The 20230-nt window shown below is 37.5% G+C and overlaps 2 protein-coding genes across 3 annotated transcripts in view; both read left to right on the forward strand.

Annotated features, from left to right (window-relative positions):
- The window catches only part of ERCC5 (ERCC excision repair 5, endonuclease), a 31701-nt gene extending 29762 nt beyond the window's left edge, over positions 1 to 1939 (forward strand). The window contains exon 15 of the mRNA XM_014347484.5: positions 1251 to 1939. Coding sequence (XP_014202970.1) covers positions 1251 to 1847 — 597 coding nt within the window. The 3' untranslated portion in view covers positions 1848 to 1939. The remainder of the gene's footprint in view (positions 1 to 1250) is intronic.
- Positions 1940 to 2207: 268 nt separating this feature from the next.
- The window catches only part of LOC100980413 (putative methyltransferase-like protein 21E), a 32351-nt gene continuing 14328 nt past the window's right edge, over positions 2208 to 20230 (forward strand). Inside the window, exons 1-3 of one of the 2 annotated variants that reach the window (XM_055096985.2) lie at positions 2208 to 7109; positions 17277 to 17443; positions 18523 to 18640. In XM_055096985.2, the coding sequence (XP_054952960.1) occupies positions 7013 to 7109; positions 17277 to 17443; positions 18523 to 18640 (382 nt within the window). In that variant the 5' untranslated portion in view covers positions 2208 to 7012. Of the gene's footprint in view, positions 7110 to 7561; positions 17444 to 18522; positions 18641 to 20230 lie in introns of those variants that run through there. The other variant, XM_034936953.3, reaches the window with a different exon arrangement.

The following is a 20230-nucleotide window of genomic DNA, read 5'->3' on the forward strand; positions in this document are numbered from 1 at the left end:
TGTTTTTTGGATGACTATCTACTGGAAACATTATAAACCAACCAAAAAGGAAAGCTGTTTGGCTTAGTGTCTGGTGATTTCTTAATTTCAGATAAATTTTGTTGTAATATTTATCTCCCTTTTCATTCTAAAACTTAATGTGTTTATTTTTCCAAAATTAGAAAATGAAGAAAATGAATTAAAACTACTCATTAGTTACCTCCTCTAATACAGTTGTTAACATTTAGGTTAAAAAATTTTCTTGCATTTATTTGTGACCATACTAAATGTAACTTAATAGATCTAATCCTCCCCCCAACTTATTAGCATATTTTCTTCTATGTATTGTGTGGTTTTCTTAATTCCAGATGACTAGATTATATTTCATGAAAGAGATTTAAATAATTAGTTCAGTTTACTTGTTGGACCTTTAATTTTCAAGTTTTTTATAGTAATGCTGTGATGAACATTAGGCATATAGCTTCACCCATATTTTTTTTTTCTGAGACGGAGTCTCTCTCTGTTCCCCAGGCTGGAGTGCAGTGGTGCGATCTCGGCTCACTGCAAGCTCCGCCTCCCGGGTTCACGCCATTCTCCTGCCTCAGCCTCCCGAGTAGCTGGGACTACAGGCGCCCGCCACCACGCCTGGCTAATGTTTTGTAATTTTTTAGTAGAGACGGGGTTTCACCGTGTTAGCCAGAATGGTCTCGATCTGACCTCGTGATCCACCCACCTCGGCCTCCCAGAGTGCTGGGGTTACAGGCGTGAGCCACCATGCCCGGCCAAAGAATATCTTCTTAAAAGTGAATTTGCTGAATAAAAGGCATGAATATTTCTTACAGTTGCTAATATATACTGTGAACTTGCCTCTCAAAGGTATTGTATGATGATAATGTTTTTAAAAGAAAGATATAGTAGGACTTAGAAACAGGCCCCACGAGGTCGTGTTGCTCCTGAGGAAGATGAAATGTTTAGCTACAGAAAAATATTTAACGCTCTTTGAATATCTTAGGAAGAGATTTCTCATTTGAGATGTGGACTAAAGACTTAGTTGACAGAGATGGTACAAGTACTGCTTTAGGTATGATTTAGAAAGTGAAAATTACTGTCAGTAATTCACTGGGAGAGAACTGGGTTTTGGGAGATAATGAATTAATATTCTCTGACATAGTAATCCAATGTGAGTGATCAAGGTTGAGCTTGTTGATTTGGTTTAGAAACTTGACTTACTTGTCTGATTTATTATTATTATTCTTTTGTTATTTTTTTAGACACAGCTCCGAATCGATTCCTTCTTTAGATTAGCACAACAGGAGAAAGAAGATGCTAAACGTATTAAGAGCCAGAGACTAAACAGAGCTGTGACATGTATGCTAAGGAAAGAGAAAGAAGCAGCAGCCAGCGAAATAGAAGCAGTTTCTGTTGCCATGGAGAAAGAATTTGAGCTACTTGATAAGGCAAAAGGAAAAACCCAGAAGAGAGGCATAACAAATACATTAGAAGAGTCATCAAGCCTGAAAAGAAAGAGGCTTTCAGATTCTAAAGGAAAGAATACATGCGGTGGATTTTTGGGGGAGACCTGCCTCTCAGAATCATCTGATGGATCTTCAAGTGAAGATGCTGAAAGTTCATCTTTAATGAATGTACAAAGGAGAACAGCTGCGAAAGAGCCAAAAACCAGTGCTTCAGATTCGCAGAACTCAGTGAAGGAAGCTCCCGTGAAGAATGGAGGTGCGACCACCAGCAGCTCTAGTGATAGTGATGACGATGGAGGGAAAGAGAAGATGGTCCTCGTGACCGCCAGATCTGTGTTTGGGAAGAAAAGAAGGAAACTAAGACGTGCGAGGGGAAGAAAAAGGAAAACCTAATTAAAAAATATGTATCCTCTATAATTAGTTATGACAGCCATTTGTAATGAATTTGTCACGAAGACTTAATAAAATGAACTGTTTGCACGGTCTTTGTATTTAATGTGTGGTTCCTAAAAACACAAATGCTAAATGTGACATTTGTTTTTTAATGCTTTACTTTTCTAGTATTTTTTAGCTGAATATTTCAAGTATCATTGCATATTATCTTGTATTCACAGGCTTTGTCTTTTCATGTTTTCATTATCTTACAATGTCTGATCCTTCCTGGCCACATGTTAAAAAAACGAAAAAGATTTCTATTGATCAGCACTCACTCTCAATAGGCATTCCCTCTGACATTCAGACGTAGCTGAGAAGAAATACGTGCATGTTTCTAATTCCACAATAGTGGCAGTTTTACAAACTGTTTAGCCCTGCTGCCCACGGCTTTGCATTTTCCCTCAGGTTCCACTTAAAAGCATAGCAGGAGGGAGCCTCACTGCTGGAACATATTTGAATATGTTTGCTGTGGTTTTAGCAAACAATTAGGAAACCTAAATGGGGTGCATCATTCTACCTGTGAACAGTAAGTGTATGGGAACCTCTGTACCGTTATGTTTGGCTTTTAAACCAGACTTCACTTGTCAGAAGCTGACTTCTGTGTAAATGGATTTGGAGGCTCGGGGCTGGAGTTGAACTGGTGTAGTTGGGTCAGCTTTAGGAGTGGCCTGCAGGGGATGATTGTTGTTGACACAGTGTTTGTTCAGAGTGGACAAAGAAGGTTATTTTAAGACTGCTCCTGTGGAGACCTCTCCCAAGAACAACCCCCAAGCTCCTATTTGCTTCGAGTTAAGAATGATTGGAGGAGAGTACTACCAATTACTTTGAGCGTGGGTCCTCTGCCTTCAGAGCTACCTTCCCAAGTCTGTGTCCTTTTGGCATCTTTAGTATTTCCATCTTTCCTGACTTTTTCCTTCAGCCTTCAAATTGAAAATCTTCACCAATGAAAACAAAATCCAAATAGATAATCTCCAGCAGTCTTTGAACGACTCCTAGATATGTTGTTTTTTAGGCTCTCATTTATATTGACTTGGCCAGCCAAACTTCTCCAGTACTTGGACTACAGCAGCTGCTTTTCTTTGCACACTATTTTTTCCTAATTTCAAATACGTCTTCTGCATCCATCATTCTTCTCTAGCAGCTCCTTCTAAAGTCAACAATGATTTCCACATAAACTCAAATCTTTTCTTCATGCTTCTTTTCTCTGGAGGTACTTGGAGCAGAACATTTTTGGAGGCAAGGGGAGGGGAAAATTAACTTTTTCGTGTTTTTCTCATTTCTCAGAATTACTTGTCACTGGGAGTTTTCTGCATATATATTTGCAGGTAGAATAACCGTCTTGCTAACAAATTTAATTTGATGCCTTTAGTAGATATTTACATTTGTTTTTCACTGCGTTAGCTTTGGGAAAGGATAAGCTACTGTAACAAAAGATGCTCATATACAATGGTCTGAATAAGCTAAAACATTACTTCTCTCTTACTCAACAGTCTGGCCAGTCTGAGCTGATGAAGCAGTTGTGCACCATGAAGTCATTCAGTCCTGTGTTCAGCCAACCCCTAGGGTGCTATCTTGCCTGAGTGGTCTATACTGGGTGATTACTTCATCTGCATTGCATCCTGCCAGAAGGGGAAAGAACCAAAGTCCAGGGCAAGCAGAAGGGGAAATGGATGGTCAGGACCATGAGAAACCTGTTCTGTAACACTATTTATATGAGAGTTTGATATTGTATCTTCTTTTTCTCTTAACCCTGTGACCAAGACATAATGCTTTTACAAGGGGAGAAACACGTTTAGAGACATTAACCAGTTTTGCCAAATTCACCCATGTAGTAGGTAAAACTTCTCACCTGAACCAAAATCTTCTAACTCAAAATTCCAGGGTGCTATTTTACTTATGAAAGAGGTTGCCTGTTTAAAATAATCAGCAGCTGAACAAATTCTTTATTATTCACATCAAGTTGGTGTACCTAGAGCTTATTTAGGATGATGACCATCATACGCCTTTTCGATTATCTTCCAGCTCATTAATATTTTGTTTAGCTTTATCTATACTTGCTGTTAAACCCATATATTGAGTATTTTATTTCATTGATTGTTATTTTTCAGTTTTATTTGACTCTTTTTTTTTCAATTTGACTCATTTTTATAGATTCCAGTTCCCTGGTGTACTTCTTGTCATCTGTTTTTGAGTATCTTAATCACAGTTACTTTAAAGTCTGTCGAATAACTCCAATATCTAAGTCACCTATGAGTTTATTTCTATTGTCTGTTTCTTGGTATGCATGGGTAAATTTTAACTGAATGTTGGACAGTCTATGGGAAAAATTATAGGTACCCTGTATCTTCCTCTAGAGAGGATTCCAGAATGTATTTGGACAGGCAGCAGAGGGGAAGATCACCTCAGTGCAGCCAGCGAGGACAAAGTAGATTGAAGGCTAGTTTGCAGGTTTTTCTGTAAGACTCCAGCTTCTAGTTTCACCTGTATTCCAGGAAAGTCACTTTCCAGGAGTGCCCTGATGTTTCTTCTTTTGCGCTTGGATCTGCTTTTGCCACTGAATGCTTCAAAAATTAGCCTCTTGCCCTAAACAGCTTAATCAGTCAATTCTTCGACTGAATGGTCAGCACTAAGTGTCAGGCTTCTCTCTCCCTTTTTTCTGGGATCTTGGGCCCACAAATCTGACTGTCTTGGCAGCCACAAACACTCTTCTTTTGTCTCCACAGTTCTGTGAGATTGCCTGATGCTCCGCTGCTATCCTTACATGCGGTCTTCTCTTTGGCTTCCTCAGGAAACAGCAATGCCTGGAATTCTTGGCTGCCTTGACAGCTCTCTGATACTTTATAACAGAGGCATGTTTGTGTGGGGTGTGTGTGTGTTTAAAAATCTATTTTTCTCATTCTTAATAGAAGCTGAGGTTTGCTATAAGCTACTTACAGCTGGAGGCAGAAGTCTGTATGTATTTGTTAAACAGTCATGTTGGTTAAGATGCTTGATTGAGGGCTTCTGCCTCTTAAGAGATCTAACAGTGAGGATTGCATGATCTTTCAAAAAAATCCTTAAAAAAGACAATGGTTTTTATTCGTCATTTATTTTGTTTTTAAAAAAGCCCCAAAGAAAGAGTATCCTCTGCCCCAAGTTAACTGCCTATGAATAATAGTTCACATTGCTTAGGATTTTGAACTTTCCAGAATGTTTTTACCTATAATATTCACCCCACAAATATATGTTATATGACTTTTGTATCATTTTTAAAATACATATTTTTTTGAGACAGGGTCTTGCTCTGCTACCCAGGCGGGAGTTTGGTGGTGTGACCACGGCTCACTGCAGCCTCCATTTCCTGGGCTGAGTGGTCCTCCTGCCTTGGCCTCCCAAAGGCTAAGGCACCCTGCCGATATATACTTGTTCTATAGATGATGAAACCAAGAAACATACTAAGTAAATGGCTTAAAATCACAATCTAATTATAGGCAGGAATAACTAAAATCAGGCTTCCCAACTCCTAGCCCTTTCCAATACATTAAAGTGATCTTGATTCATCTGTGTATACATTGTGGACCTGTAGTCACACTCCTAAGTTTAACTTTCCAATATTGCTTTATCTTAACTCTGTAACTTTCTATCAGGGATCTTTCCAGTGGCATGGGAAATGTGTATGTCCTCTGAGAGGCACATGTACATGCACTTGGGCAGGTGCACAGATGGATCTATGTTCGGAGCCTGCCCATTCAGTCTGAATATAAAGGAATCATGGTAGTTTGATTTCTGGGTGCAGAGCAATGCTACAGACATTCTAGTATGGTTGTTGGAGTCTAAAGACAGTGTTCCCTTGCAGATAGGTGACATGAAAAATATGTAGCATTCGTTTCCTAGAATGTCATAGCCACGGAGTCTTAGAATAACTCTTGGCATCCAAGTTAAAAGCTGGATCACTTCCTCCAAAAAGTCTTCACTCACTTCCGGGAGTGGGTTGTATTCACCTTTAGCTCTGTTCACGAGACACTCATGTGGGATATTCCTAGCCTTCTGCCCCCTTAGTTACGGGCATTGCCATCTCACTGCTGTATAACCAGAGGCGTGGGAGCTGCAGCTGTCAGAATCCTAATCCCTTCTGCCTGGACTCGTTACCAGTGGTAGCGAGTGTGTATAGTAGTAAACTGTGCTGCGATGCTAGCCTTTCAGTCACTACCAGAGGTCCCAGCAGCAAAAACAAAAATTGTGGATGATACATTTTAACCTTCTAGAAACTCAGCTAACTCCTTTAGGTATGTCCAGGCTTTCCATTTAAATATCAGCCTTAAGGCAGACACGTCTTTCTTTAATGGAAGAGATCTAAATTGGGAGCAAAACATGTGACCACTTTTGCTATCGTTTTAGCTGTGTAGCCTCAATGACATAATTTAACCTTGGTTTTCCTGATTTGCAAACTGTAGGGAAAATAATGTCTTCTAACTTGCTGAAGTATGCTGTAAAAGAAAATGTGGTGGCTGTAAAATGTGCTTTGGGATTCTCGGAAGAAAGGAGTGCTATATTAATTCATGGTACTGCAATTGTTACTTTACCCCAGATTGAGAAGTAAAATATCAAATCGTTATTTTCTAAAGTTTGAATAACTGTTAAATTTATTCAGATAATCTGCTCTATTCAAGAGGCATAAATAGTTTCTTCAGTTTTAAATATATCGGCTGTGATGGTATGGACTCCTTAAGGTAGATGCTGCTCGAAAGATTATCTGGCAATGAGGCTGTTTGACATTGCATAGGTGCTAATGATGCATTGATGGTAACAAGTGAACTTTCAATGTTTTAATCGCCTCTTAAATTTTAGGATTGCAGTCTTACTAGTCAATATGAAGATGATGCCTTTCTTTGTTACAACTGAGGTAGTCTCTGGTGAAGAATATGTTTTCTTTCTGTAGTAGCTTTTTAAAATTTCTGACTCAGAAGCCTTTGTTCTCATTTTAATTTGTTCTAGATAGTGTTTAGATGGTCTTTCTTAAGTCACGCTTCGTTAATATATGATATTTTAATATAATTTTGTCTGCTGTATTTGAAGTTAAACTTTATTAAGAAAATATAAAAGCACTCCATACATATTTTGAATTATTACCATTTGATATTTTAATGTATTATCTATCTAGTTTTCAAGAAATAATGAAGAAAACATCAATATATCACCTACCATCATTTCATTACTTGATGGATTCAGAAGCTGAAGAAGGTAAGTCATTTTATGTTTACGTAGCTTACCAATTCTAAGAAGACAAATAACTAATAGAATATAAAGTGTCACTTTTGCAGTATTCATTAATGTCTTAAATGGAGCTGGGACTTTTATCAATGGCATATTATGTCTTGGTTTATATTTGTGAGGCTGCAAACATCTTGAATCATGTTTAAGTCTATTACTATACCATGATCTTGATGATACGTTAAAGATACTTTTGACAGATTAAATTAAATGTATAGACTTACTAAGCATGTACAGGGTTTTGATCTTCAAGCAAGGAATACATTTTTTTCTTAAGTGCTGTACACTAAATGTATGATGTGATTTCTAAGCAAATTTTATTTCAGATAAGAAGCTTGCAAGAAAGATAAAAATAGTTTTATGTGAAAACTGTAAGTTTTTACTAGTAGTTGGATGAAAGGTGAATTTAGGCTATACAAACATCTGTAGCCTGAGTTTATGGTTCCTCTAACTATTTATTAGAGGCAAATACATAATGTAATTTGACCTCTGGATGTAAAGAGATTAAGTTTGAATTCTACTATCAGTGTGGTTATTTGAAATTGAACCATCATTTTTATATAGTCTTAAGTATCAAGCGTGACTTTGCATGGGTTATGTAATATAACTGTCCCCATTGTCTTGAGATCAAAAGTACAGACATACACTCTTGACAGACTAGAAAAATTACCATATTTTTGTAGAGCAGTTGTAATACAAATCTAAATATCTTGATTTCTTTTGTTCTCTCCTTATCTGCACACACTGTAGATGTTTTCTGAACACTATAGTTCTGGTTTTTCTGTTTTTGGCCATTCCGGGTGGCTTCTACCTAGGAGAACACATCTTTAGGCCAAGAAAGCTGGGTGTATGCCCAGTGTTGGCAGCCTACCTGGCTTAAACACAAATAGTTTTACCAAGCGATTCTTGCAAACCTAACCATTTAAGTTGATCACTTAGAGAACCCAGCCATTTAGATGATTTGAATGAAGATGCAATTTCTGTATGGTTTATGAATAAAATTATATCATTATCATTACCATTAGTAACAATTCTTGGTTTCAACTGTGTAGAAAATAATTTGGCAAATTACAAAGGAAGTGGAAGAAGTTCAAGGTAAGGTTGAAACGGAACTAGCATTACAATGTTTTACAACACAAACACACTCTGTAATCATCTATATAGCCAAATGAAGCTTTAAAAATGTGTTCACACACACAGAGCTAAGGGAATTAAGGATGTGCCCTTGGAGCAGATCAGGTGGCATTTAGTTGGAAAGGCATCACCAAGTAGAGGAACACTCAGTTCTCAAGTACTGAAGGATACTGACTTTTCCTGCCCTCTTTTATACTTAGAATCCTGTGCTTGGAAAGGATGGAGCAAACCCATAGCTCAGTGCTCATATTTCAACACTGGCATGAAGATCCAAGAACTATAGGATGTCACTTATTTATACACAGATTAAAATTAGGGCTATGGTGGGTGCTAAAAAATTCTTCTGTATGTGTTTCTAAGGCTATATTATAATCTAAGGTGTCTAAAACCTTACCCACATTAACTATTCTAAATATCCTATGTTGCCTGCCTCATGCCAGCAGCCTCTCTCCAGCTGTTAGTACACGTAGCAATCTGTTATAGAACAGTAGGGTCACCGGAGGACCTGCAGCCTTGGGGCAGATTCATCCTTGCCCAAGGCTCAGTGATTCTGGCTCTCAATGACCCTCGAGTCTGTCACGTCAGCTGCTTACTTGACATCCTACTTACTACCTCTTGTCAGTTTAGGGCCTTCAAGACATAGATGCCAAAATGGGGCTAAGCATGTAAGGGATTTACTGGGGGAAATGTTTGTGGAGAATAAGGAAGAAAACAGAAGTAGGCAAAGGGAGCCTTCAGAGCCCAACGTGGGTCCAGTGCCCGTGAGAGGAGACAGAAGACAGATTGGATGGGAAGAGTCTCCAATTGCAACACAATTCTGAGACAGTCTCAGGTGGGCTGATGAAAATCCCTGAGCAGGAGTTGCCCACTAGAGGAGTGTCCTATATGGAACAGGAACTGGCTGGCTTGAGTAGGCAGCCCCAGGAGGAACATGGTCTCCCAGGAGCCACAGGTGCAGCAATGGGCAGTGTTGGGCAACTCTGCTCCTTGTGGCAGGTTCTCTTAATCTGAGTGGCACACCAGGGTAATATGTATTTAAAATAATTTTCCTTTACAGGTTTGCCCTTCCACCTATATTTTCGATCTCACTCAATGGCAACATCACTCCCCAGGCTACCCAGAAACCTGGAATCATCCTGATTTTCTCCCTTTCCTTCACACCCTTCATCATTACATCTCATTGATTTTACATTCCTGATATGTTTCCCTACCCCTTGTTCCATTTCCACCATCACTTACCTTGATTCTTCATTATCTCTGCTCCTGACTGCTGTTAAGCGCCTTCTAATTGGCTGTCTCGCTCTGGGCCAACTCCCTTTCTTTACCCTCTCTAGTTCTTTTCCCACACTGTAACCTGCACTGCATGATCTTTTAAAAATCCAAATCTTGTCACATTTGTCTTCTGCTTAAAATTCTTCAGTGCCTCATTATTTCTTACAGGATAAAATCAAGGCTTCTTAGTATGGTGTAATGTGTTTTACCTTGTGCTACTATCCTCATTTATCCTATATTCTGGTTCTCAGGGTTTCCAAAGTTGGTCAGGAGACTTTTTGCCAGTGGGCTTTTGCACATGTCATTTCCTGTGTATGGCAGGTCTTCCCTTCTCCTATTTGACAAACTCATAATTAGGGAGGCTCAGATAATTCTTTCCTGAGCTCTCTGAGAGGTGGAACTTTCTATTTTTGCATTGCCTACTGAAGTCTCTGTTATAGCACTTTTACTGAACCTCTCTTATATAGCACTTGATCTGCCTTCTAATTCATAGTGCCCAGGTACTTAATAAGTGAGTGAATGAATGAATGAATGAATTAGCTATAACATAACCGTATTGGCTGACTTAAATTTGCTCATGAGTGATGATCTTGTATTTCTGATCATAAGTCAGTTGACTCCCTTCAGGACCTAATATAATGTTCTCCTCAAGGCATCACATTAAAAATTTTCAGGAGCATCTTCATAAATCTTTGCAGAATTGGATTAATGGGTAATATGGTTTTTATAAACAGTATTGTATTAATATATATGGAAATTTATATAATTCTACCACTGTTTTAAGAAACCTATCAAACTACAGTCTGAGGCAATATATTTAATATACTAGTTGGAGTACTATAGCACATATAATTACTAAAGTGAGAATAATTTATTAACACATTTTAAACATTTTACAAGTAACATGAATAATTATCTTCCAGATAAGACTAATAAATTTTCTACATGTTGAATAAAAATAACTCTTGAATATACCAGTCTACTTCAGATGTCTTCAAAACTCAGATTTGAATGTCAAGTTTGAATGTCAATTGTCACCCCTAGGGGAGGCATACCACCACTTTGAAAGCACACAAGTTCATACTTGGCTCCTTGACCCAAGGCCTTCATTTAGACTCTTGTCATTTTTCATCTAGATTGTTCCAATAATCTTCTAATTAGCTTGTAAGGTCACCAGTTCTTCAGCTCCTGCTGTCAGATGTAGTTCTTAAATATCAAATCTGATCATGTCAATTCCTGTTCTAATAATCTTTATTAGCTCCTCCTCACCTTATAGAACAAAGGTCAATGTTGCACATAAATTTAATCCCAACCTACTTCTTCAGGCTTATTTTCTATAGTTCCCCTCCATGCACCTTGTGTAATATTCATTATAATCCCTAAAGACACAATCCAAAATGCCATGATCCTGAATGTTGAAATCCCCAAAGAACAAACGCCCTTACATCTAATTGAATTCCCAAACCACAATGATAGATTTGGAATTAGGTACCATCAAAACTTCTAAAGGTGGATTTCAAGGTGTTAGCAACAGTTTCTTTTTCCATTCAGCCCAATACATTTGCCGGAAAATTCAGATGAATGGATTGCCTGTAGAATATAGTAACATGGAAACCTTCAGTTTATAACGCATTATTTGTCTGCATTGGCATTCCTTCTAGCTGATGAAATTCTAGGAGGTCTTAATGAGTTAAAGCTGAATTTGCCTGATGAAGCCAGCAAAGTTACTGACTGTAAAATAACTATGTGCATGGTAGGATAAGAAAGCACACAATGATGTTGCTGTTCGATCACCAGTATTGTTTCAGCCAAATCTGTGGTCTGTATATGAGTGCATGAGCAAAGGATTTCCATGTACCCAAAACAACATAGAAGCATGACACAGAAGATAGGAAATTTAATAGAAAATGCTCATGTCAGTGTATATTGAATAAAACTAGAATTTCAAAAAGAGCAGCATCATGTAGAAAATCAATGTGAATGTATTCTTCAAGAAGAGCCATGTCCTAAAAGAAAAGAAACAGTTACTCATCTCCATGCAAGTCTTCAGAATAGAGTTAATGATTGTGGAAGTCGGCCAGCTCTTATGGGCTACCTCCGTGCAGTTGCCCATAATTTATCCCTGTAATACACTTTTTCATATGTTGAATTTTCTTTTTAGTTTCTTTGGGAAGGTTTTGTTTTTCTTTTTCCTTTTTTGAAGTTTTTTTCCTCACCATTTTAAATCATCAGCATTATTTTTTACAACTCACTATGGTATGCTACATGTTTCATCTTTACATTTCCAAAACTAGAGGCATAAATTGTATGAGCTTTTAGAGAGTTCTAATTTGTTTTATGCACTTTTTTTTTTGCAAATCTGACTCCATGGAAGTGCATTTTAATAACACTGACTTTGTGTGTAAGCATTGTGCATATATATGTAAAAACCTTAAAACTTCTTCAATAAATAAAGGGATATCCTTTTTCTGCATCTGCATTTGTGAAAGATAACATTTTTCAAGATCTCAGCTCTTTAGGCAACTATATATGACTGTATATGTGGTGGTGACCCATTGTTGGTATTTAATTTTAATTTTTTTAGCAAGGGGCGTCTCACTATGTTCCCCAGGCTGGGCTCTAACGATCCTTCCACCTCAGCTTCCTGAGTAGCGGGGACTACAGGCGTGAGCCACTGCATCCAGCTCCACTGTAGGTTTGGATCAGTTTCATCAAAAGACTTAGGTTTCATCAGGATATTTCAAGTGACCAAACTATATAAGTGATTTCTTTATGAATACAATTTTTCTGCTTATAACTGTTATGCCTGTGTAACTGTGGGTAGCAAACCTGAGTGCTTATCATTGCAAAATTATGTATATTATTATTGCCAATTTTATTGTATAAAGTAGCCCACAAAGTGTTCTGTTTTGTTTTTATGTTTCTAAACTCTTTTAAAAATGTAAATATGTTTTAAAGAACTTTTAGAATTATTTTTATCAGAATTATGTATTTGGGGTTTTGATCTTTCAGGATTCAACACTGGGGATTATGGCATCAGAAACTGTCTTTTGGGATTCTGGCCCAAACCCCTAGCCTTGTACCCTCGCTCCATAGATCTTCTAACAGCTCCTGGGCTTAAATATCTCCTCTTTTATGATGCTTCTCCTGATTCAACCAACTAGTGGTGCTTCCCATAGCATTTTAGAAAGACCTGTTTTATAGCATTTATCAAGGTATTGACATTTGTTTAGTTGTCTGCCCCTTCCGTGATCGCAGTAGCAAACTTGTAGTACAACTAATTTAGGTTCTTTATTTTTCCACTTGCATCCTGAGCAACCTCAATAAAAGATGCATTTTCTTTCTTTTGTAAACACAAAAGGTAGCATTGTTTGGTCTACTTGATTAGAGTTACAACCTCTGTACATTCTTGAAACTAAGAAGACCAGCAGACAGAGGATATTTGTAGAATCTTCTCAGGAATTGGTTTCAACATAAGGGTCCAAGACCTTGGCATTGCTGAGGTTTTCAGAATTCTATCTTTTAAGTTAAGCCTGTGACTATTTACTAATCTGAAAATATCTTTAACTTCTTTTTTTTAATCTGTAGGCATTTCTAAGAAGCACATGACATTCAGCTTTGAATAGAAGATTCATTTGAATGACAGTTTCTTTCATTTAGTAGAGGGGATTTTACTTTAAATTTTGCTGACAGGTTTTCATGACAGCCCTCAAATGGAAGCTTGAATTCACTTGTCACAGCTATTAAAGAGTTGTTGTTGTTTTTTTTTTGTTTTTGTTTTTGTTTGTTTTTTTTGGTGGGGGATGCATTTCTGTGATCTGGTCCTTCCACTTATTATTGCTATTATTGACCTTACAAGTATAGAAGAGAAGAATATAGACAAAGCCTCCATTTTTGAAGGCTTGTTGTAATCCAGCATTGAAGTCAATTCACTGTTGAATTTTCCTCTTAAAATCGTCATCATAATGTGGCAGAATCTTGCTACTTTTCACTTTATACTTGAAATCCCTTTAATTCTCAGGAAAACAAGAGCACCTGGTAGATTTTATTTACTATCAGCAAAGAATGAATAGCAGGAAAATGGTGTTGACTTTTTTTGTATCAAAAGCATTAAAATAGATAAGCCCAAGATAGCAACGTAATTGTAATACTCTGTCTTGACTATGTTTTATTTAAAATCTATTTTAATATTTGTGTTTTAATATTAAATTCACCAATAAAATAATGTTCTAAAACTATAGTAGATAGCTTTTATCTGAAGGTACAGTTATCAGAAGTTTGCTGCTTTTCATATAGGGAAGCCGATGTACAGAATCTTGTGTAATATTATCTGGTTTTTGTTATTTGTCCTGGGGGCTAAGTGCTAGATAATGAGGAAAGAATATATGTGGAAAAATTATTCTTCAGAAATGTATATTAAAATTCCATTGTATGGCAATGCTATTAATTTTTGTAGGAATTGCTCTTCAAATCTTAAAAACCAGACTATCTACTAATTCACCAATCTTCTCAATATTCGACTCATATTCAACAACTAAATAAGCATGCAGTTTAAGGGGCATGTTCTTTGTAAATTATTTGGAGCATAGATTTTTTTCCTTTTTATTACAACAAGGTTGCTGTAGGGATGCCTTTATAATAGGGCAGCTCTTTCCATTAGATTCTTGTTTAGAGATTCTTATTATCAACCTTGAAATGGGTGGTGTTATTGTTGGAGCTTAATATTAAACATGTCTTGATTTACATAAATAATTACCATTAAAACTATCACCTCAAGGCCAGGCGCAGTGGCTCACGTCTGTAATCCCAGCACTTTGGGAGGCTGAGGTGGGTGAATCAGTTGAGCTCAGGAGTTGGAGACCAGCCTGGGCAACATGGTGAAACCCCGTCTTTACTAAAAAAATACAAAAATTAGCCAGGCGTGGTGGCGCATGGCTGTAGACTCAGCCACTCAGGAGGCTGAGGCACGAGAATCGCTTGAACCCAGGAGGCGGAGGTTGCAGTGAGCCGGGATTGTGCCACTGCACTTCAGCCTGGGTGACAGAGCCAGACTCTGTCAAAACAAAACAAAACAAACAAAAAAAACAAAACCCTCAAAAAACAAAACAACAAAAAAACAAACTATTACCTCAAAATCTTTAAATAGAAGTTCACACTGGAAAACAGCAACCAATGTTTTAAGATGGAAATAATTGTCTGTTTATGTGTATATGTTTGCTTTTAAAATTTTACACTTTTAGACAAATTATTATTTTTTTCCGTGTCATAAAGAAATTTCATTTTAATCCTCATTCCTCTAAAAGAATTTTTATGATTTTATCAGCATGATACTTACAAAGAGCATATCCCCCTTTAGACAGATTATTTTAGGCAGCCAAGTTTAGTTTATTTGGGTTTCATGCTATAAATTATGCTAATTTATGAAGGTGATTTCTTGTTGGATGCTTGTAGTATTCATATAATATTTAAATGCAAAAGAGAATATTAATATAAAGCATTATCAATTAAATTTTATTCAACCTGATAATGTTTTCTGTGATACATGATCATCGTAGGTGTATAACTAATTTTGCATTACCATTTATGAGTGATATAGTTGTGTTCTTTTTAAAGTGTGTATGCAATTAGTAGTGGTTATATTCATTTCGTGAAATCTCTTTGAAGGTCCTTTGTTTTAGGAGTGTAAGTAATTTTCATTATAATATATTCATATATTTTTAAATCTCATTTCCATATGAAGGTAAAGATGGGGTCATTCTTAGAATGAAATAACTCTATTCAGAAGGACGCAGTCAAAAGCTAGGAATTCATTTGTTATCCCTCTGTAGTTGTTAGGACAGGAGCACTAATCTGGCCAACTAACCTTTAAAAGAACATGCAAAGTCAAAGATGTCAGGTTGTACCAGTAAATATTCACCAGCAAAGTTTTTATATCAAAGACTGGAACTTTCGAAGATGCTCCTGGGACTTAGTGTACTCTAACATCTATTAATCCCTGGTACCTTAGGTGACTTGTCATAGAAGTGCTACATTCACAAGTAGTATGCAAGGAGGCCCAAGAGGACAAATTTCAGTTAAAGGTCAAGGAAGCAATTAACGTTCTCTACTTTTCCCTAAAGAACTTCCACAGCAAATGTTGCCCTCCCCCTGCACCCCCAGTCTTACCAAGGCAAGTGCATATAGTGAAATGGAAGTTAAAGTTCAAATAAAACACGTTTCCAATATTATTTGGTTCTTAGAGCTCTTCCTGAATGTGAATGCATACTGTTGTTTAAGGTGAAGTACAATGAAAAATATTAGAAGAGACGGCTCTCGCTGAAAAATACCAAATTTCTATTTCTTTGTTTCCCCTGCATCTCTGTCAAGGGTCAATGTTTGCAGTAGTGGTAGAGGTGGGTGGTAGGCTGGGCCCTTCCTGTGGATGTGGTTAAATTGGAGTTCTTTTGAGGAGTACATGATTCTGTTTGTATTCTAAGCAGGGCACACACACACACACACACACAGACACACACACACACGCATGCACCCCAACCTTCTATTTTCTAGTCCTTCAAATTTTGAAAACTCTTGTGTTCACTCAGGTCTTTTCTTCTTTTTGTTGAACATGTTGAACTCCCCAAAACTGTCCTTATAAGGCCGAGTTTCAAGATTTCTCACCTCCCAGTTGCTACAGTTTCTCATTGTCCCTCTAAAGTGGGCCTTCCCTAACTGGATGTACAAGTATAATCTGACTGGTGTAAAAGAAAGCTTCTACCTCCATGATTTTGGAAATTATATTTTTAATGTGGGCTAGGTGCACCGATTTTTTGATGGTCATATTAAACTTTTGACTCATATTGAGCTTGTGGCCAAGTAAATGTATCTGTCTGTCCCCACCCCCTACACAGTGCTGCTAAACTCAGGCTGAATACAGACTTTAGACTTATCTTTATTAAATTTCACATTGTTAAGACCAATCCATTTTTACAACTGAAGACATTTTCCTTCACATTTAGTTTTCTGTTATACTTGTCCCCATCCCATTTATATATTCTGAAAATTTTATAATACTTGTAATGTCATCAGTTAGTCAAACCATTGACAAAACTGTTCAGCAAGGCAAAGCTGAGAACACACCATTTATTAGAAACGTCTATCCAGGTGGGCACCAAAGCCAAGAGCCTTGGGAGTACTGTGGAAAAGCACTTTCTTCCAATCCAACAATTCTTTATAGGTATGCCATGAGATACCACATGTTTGTGTCTATGGATTTCCGATTTTTCCAAGGGCAGGGACCATGTCTATTTGGCTAGCTACTATACTCCATCACCCAGCACTGTGCCTGGGACACAGAACAGCTAGAATTGCGCTGGGATGCCAATATGAAGAGGTGGGTTCTTATATTCCATCACCAATCTCTCTCTTATTCTATATGAACTGATTGGTGGCTCTTAAAATATATTGCTTTAAAAAAGTACATCAATTATTATTTGTTGTGTGTAGCATTGCAGAAGGGGATAATGGTGATTTGAACTCCCATGAAAATAAGAAAGATGTTGCCACCCTGATGAATGGAAATATTAGCTTACATTGAGAGTCATTTTCAAATAGTTTACCTTATTATTTCTCACCTAAAGTCACTGAATATTCAAAAGCTCCTTAGACTAAGCAGAAATGCTGTATTTCCATCAAGTTCTTTTCTCTTTTCATGGATTTACTTATACAACCATTACCTTTTTCTTTGCCTTTCAGACACCAGAGAAGCCTATGATGACAAGCAGGTGGTCACAGAGATCATGGCAAGATGTTTTATTCCGACTCTGATAACAACTACTTCCTGGGAAAGTTTTCATTTTATTGGTCATGAGATTCGAATTACTGAGGCCATGGATTGTTATGGTGCTGTTGTTTGGCCATCGGTATAATTTCATACAGAATTTGTCACATTCCAATTATTTTTCCAGCCAGTTTTGTTCATTATTCTGTTCTATTTGGAAGAAGAAAACAGGTTCCATATTCCTTCTTTGTGACCTCAAATAGTACTATGTTTTAGAAATCATGTGACTAGGAAATTATTTCTCCCAATTAATTCTGTAATTCTATTTCTTTTCTTTTCTTTTTTTTTGAGACAGAGTCTTGCTCTGTCACCCGGGCTGGAGTGCTGTGGCTTGATCTCAGCTCACTGCAACCTCTGCCTCCTGGGTTTAAATGATTCTCCTGCTGCAGCCTCCTGAGTAGCTGGGACTACAGGCATGCACCACCACACCAAGCTAATTTTTGTAATTTTGGTAGGAATGGGGTTTCAACCATGTTGGCCAGGCTGGTTTTGAACTCCTTGCCTCAAGTGATCCATCCACCTCCACCTCCCAAGGTGCTGGGATTACAGGCATAAGCTACCACGCTGGGCCTCAATTAATTTTATTTCTGACTTTATTGAAATTTATAGGATTAATACAGGGTGTTGTTTACTTCTGCAGTTTTTAAAATAAGAGTTTAGAGCAGTAAGCATTTTTATTTCCCCTTTTATTAGCTCCATTTGAGTTAAACAATTACATTGAAATCTATATGAGTCTCACATGTAGAATGTCCTCAAAGACTCTCAATCCTTTACCAACTGTCCCATGAAGAGTAATGGACCCACCACCCCACCTGCCCCAATCCCACACACCACTTGGAAATGACTAGTATTATCAGAAGTTGCTTCCTTTAAAAATGATCAAACCTAAGCAATTGAACTCCACATTTTTAGTTATTTCTCTTTTCCTCTCAATAATCCCCAAGGAATTTTTCTAGCAGAAATGTTGAACCTCTCAGAGGATGCACTTTTGTTCATATTTTTTGGAGTGATGTACAGGTACACACATGAGTACTCTCATGTACTCATATGAGCACGCATACATAGCATAACATTAGCAGCATGTTTATCCAATAAAGTTTAATTTTACTTTCTGTTATTACTTGCCAAGCGTCCCTTTTTTCTTTTTTCTAACTTTCATAGGCCCTTGTTCTATGCTATTTCCTGGAAACAAATGCAAAGCAGTATAATATGGTTGACAAAAACGTGATTGAAATTGGAGCTGGAACAGGGCTAGTCTCCATTGTGGCAAGTTTACTTGGTAAGCAGATATTTTTGATTGAATAGAGGGAGTGTCAGAGAATTTAATGATCAAATATCATTAGTTGTTTTACTATCCAGTGTACTATGACCTGCGCCTATCTGTGACTCCTTAACTGTTTGAATGGGCTTCATCTAGAAACTACAGATTTTAAAGTCTCCTTACCAGTCTCTTTCATAGTTTTCTGCATTAAGTTGTGTTAATTCCGGTCTCTTTCATAGTTTTCTGCATTAAGTTGTGTTAATTCCGGTCTCTTTCATAGTTTTCTGCATTAAGTTGTGTTAATTCTTCTTGTGGAATACTGTCACAAGCCTCAGATGAAGTGTTCTAAATAAGAGTTGCATGGAAGCATTCTGGTTGCGAGAGGAGAAATGTGAAATACCAGGCAGAGGCAGATTCTATTGCTGCTGATTCAGATGCACTTTAGATTTTAGCGCCATTTCAGTGTTCCCATGTAGCTGTAGATTCCTTTTGAGTTTTGAAGTGCTATGCTTTTATGAAAAAGCACGTATCAGAATAGGGAGATAATATTAGAAATCACATAAAAATCACACGTCTGCTTCTATTTTTAGGTGTTTGTCCTTGAATTTGTTTTCTCAGTTCATTCAATTCTTTTTTTTTTTTTTTCTCTCTGTCGCCCAGGCTGGAGTGCAGTGGCGCGATCTCCGCTCACTGAAACCTCCGCCTCCTGGGTTCAAGTGGTTCTCCTGCCTCAGCCTCCCCGAGTAGCTGGGACTACAGATGCCCACCACCATGCCCAGCTAATTTTTTGTATTTTTAGTAGAGACAGGGTTTCGCCATGTTGGCCAGGCTGGTTTCGAACCCCTGAGCACAGGTGATCCGCCCGCCTGGGCATCCCAAAGTGCTGGGATTACAGGCATGAGCCACTGCGCCTGGCCTATCTCCATTCTTTTTTATTGCGACCCTGAGTTCTCTCACCAGCATCTTTTCCAACTGAGCATGTGATAGTTTTTAACATTAAAAGAGCCTGTTTCAGTTCAGTCTTTTTGTTACTGTTATCTATCTCATTGCCTTAGTTTAGCTCTTTCTCTGATGTGTGCTACCCAGATCCATCCTGATTTCCTTGATCTTCAGAAATGCACACCTGCCACTTTAAAATCTTGAGAGGAATTGAACATTTAGCAATTTACAACTTTCAAATACTAGAGATTTATAAGACTCTTGGAGTCTTCCCAAATAATATTTTTTAAAAGTTGCTGTGTCCTGATATTGTTTTCCAAAGTCACTATTCCATTTAGTAAGGATAAGTCAGAGTCACTATTCGATTTATACCTGAAAGCCTGACTTAGGAGCAGAATTTGTGCTTTGGGGAGTCATTTGTTTTATTAAAAAGAATTGGTCCCTTGAGTCCGCTTGTCTAACTTGAAACAAATATTAAAAGATAGAAACTTTGTTTAGTCTGTATTCTGAAAGTGGTAGTGTTTATCTCTCTAGGCACAAAGATATTAAGTATAAGGGAGAGTTTACATTCAATATGGGCAAAGGTGTATTCCTTACTCTGAGATTTAAGAAAGATTTGTTGAAAATGATCGACCCACCGATAGTAGAATGTAAAGGCTTATATCTCTG

The sequence above is a fragment of the Pan paniscus genome, chromosome 14 (assembly GCF_029289425.2).
Source record: "Pan paniscus chromosome 14, NHGRI_mPanPan1-v2.0_pri, whole genome shotgun sequence".
In the NCBI taxonomy this organism is placed as follows: domain Eukaryota; kingdom Metazoa; phylum Chordata; class Mammalia; order Primates; family Hominidae; genus Pan; species Pan paniscus.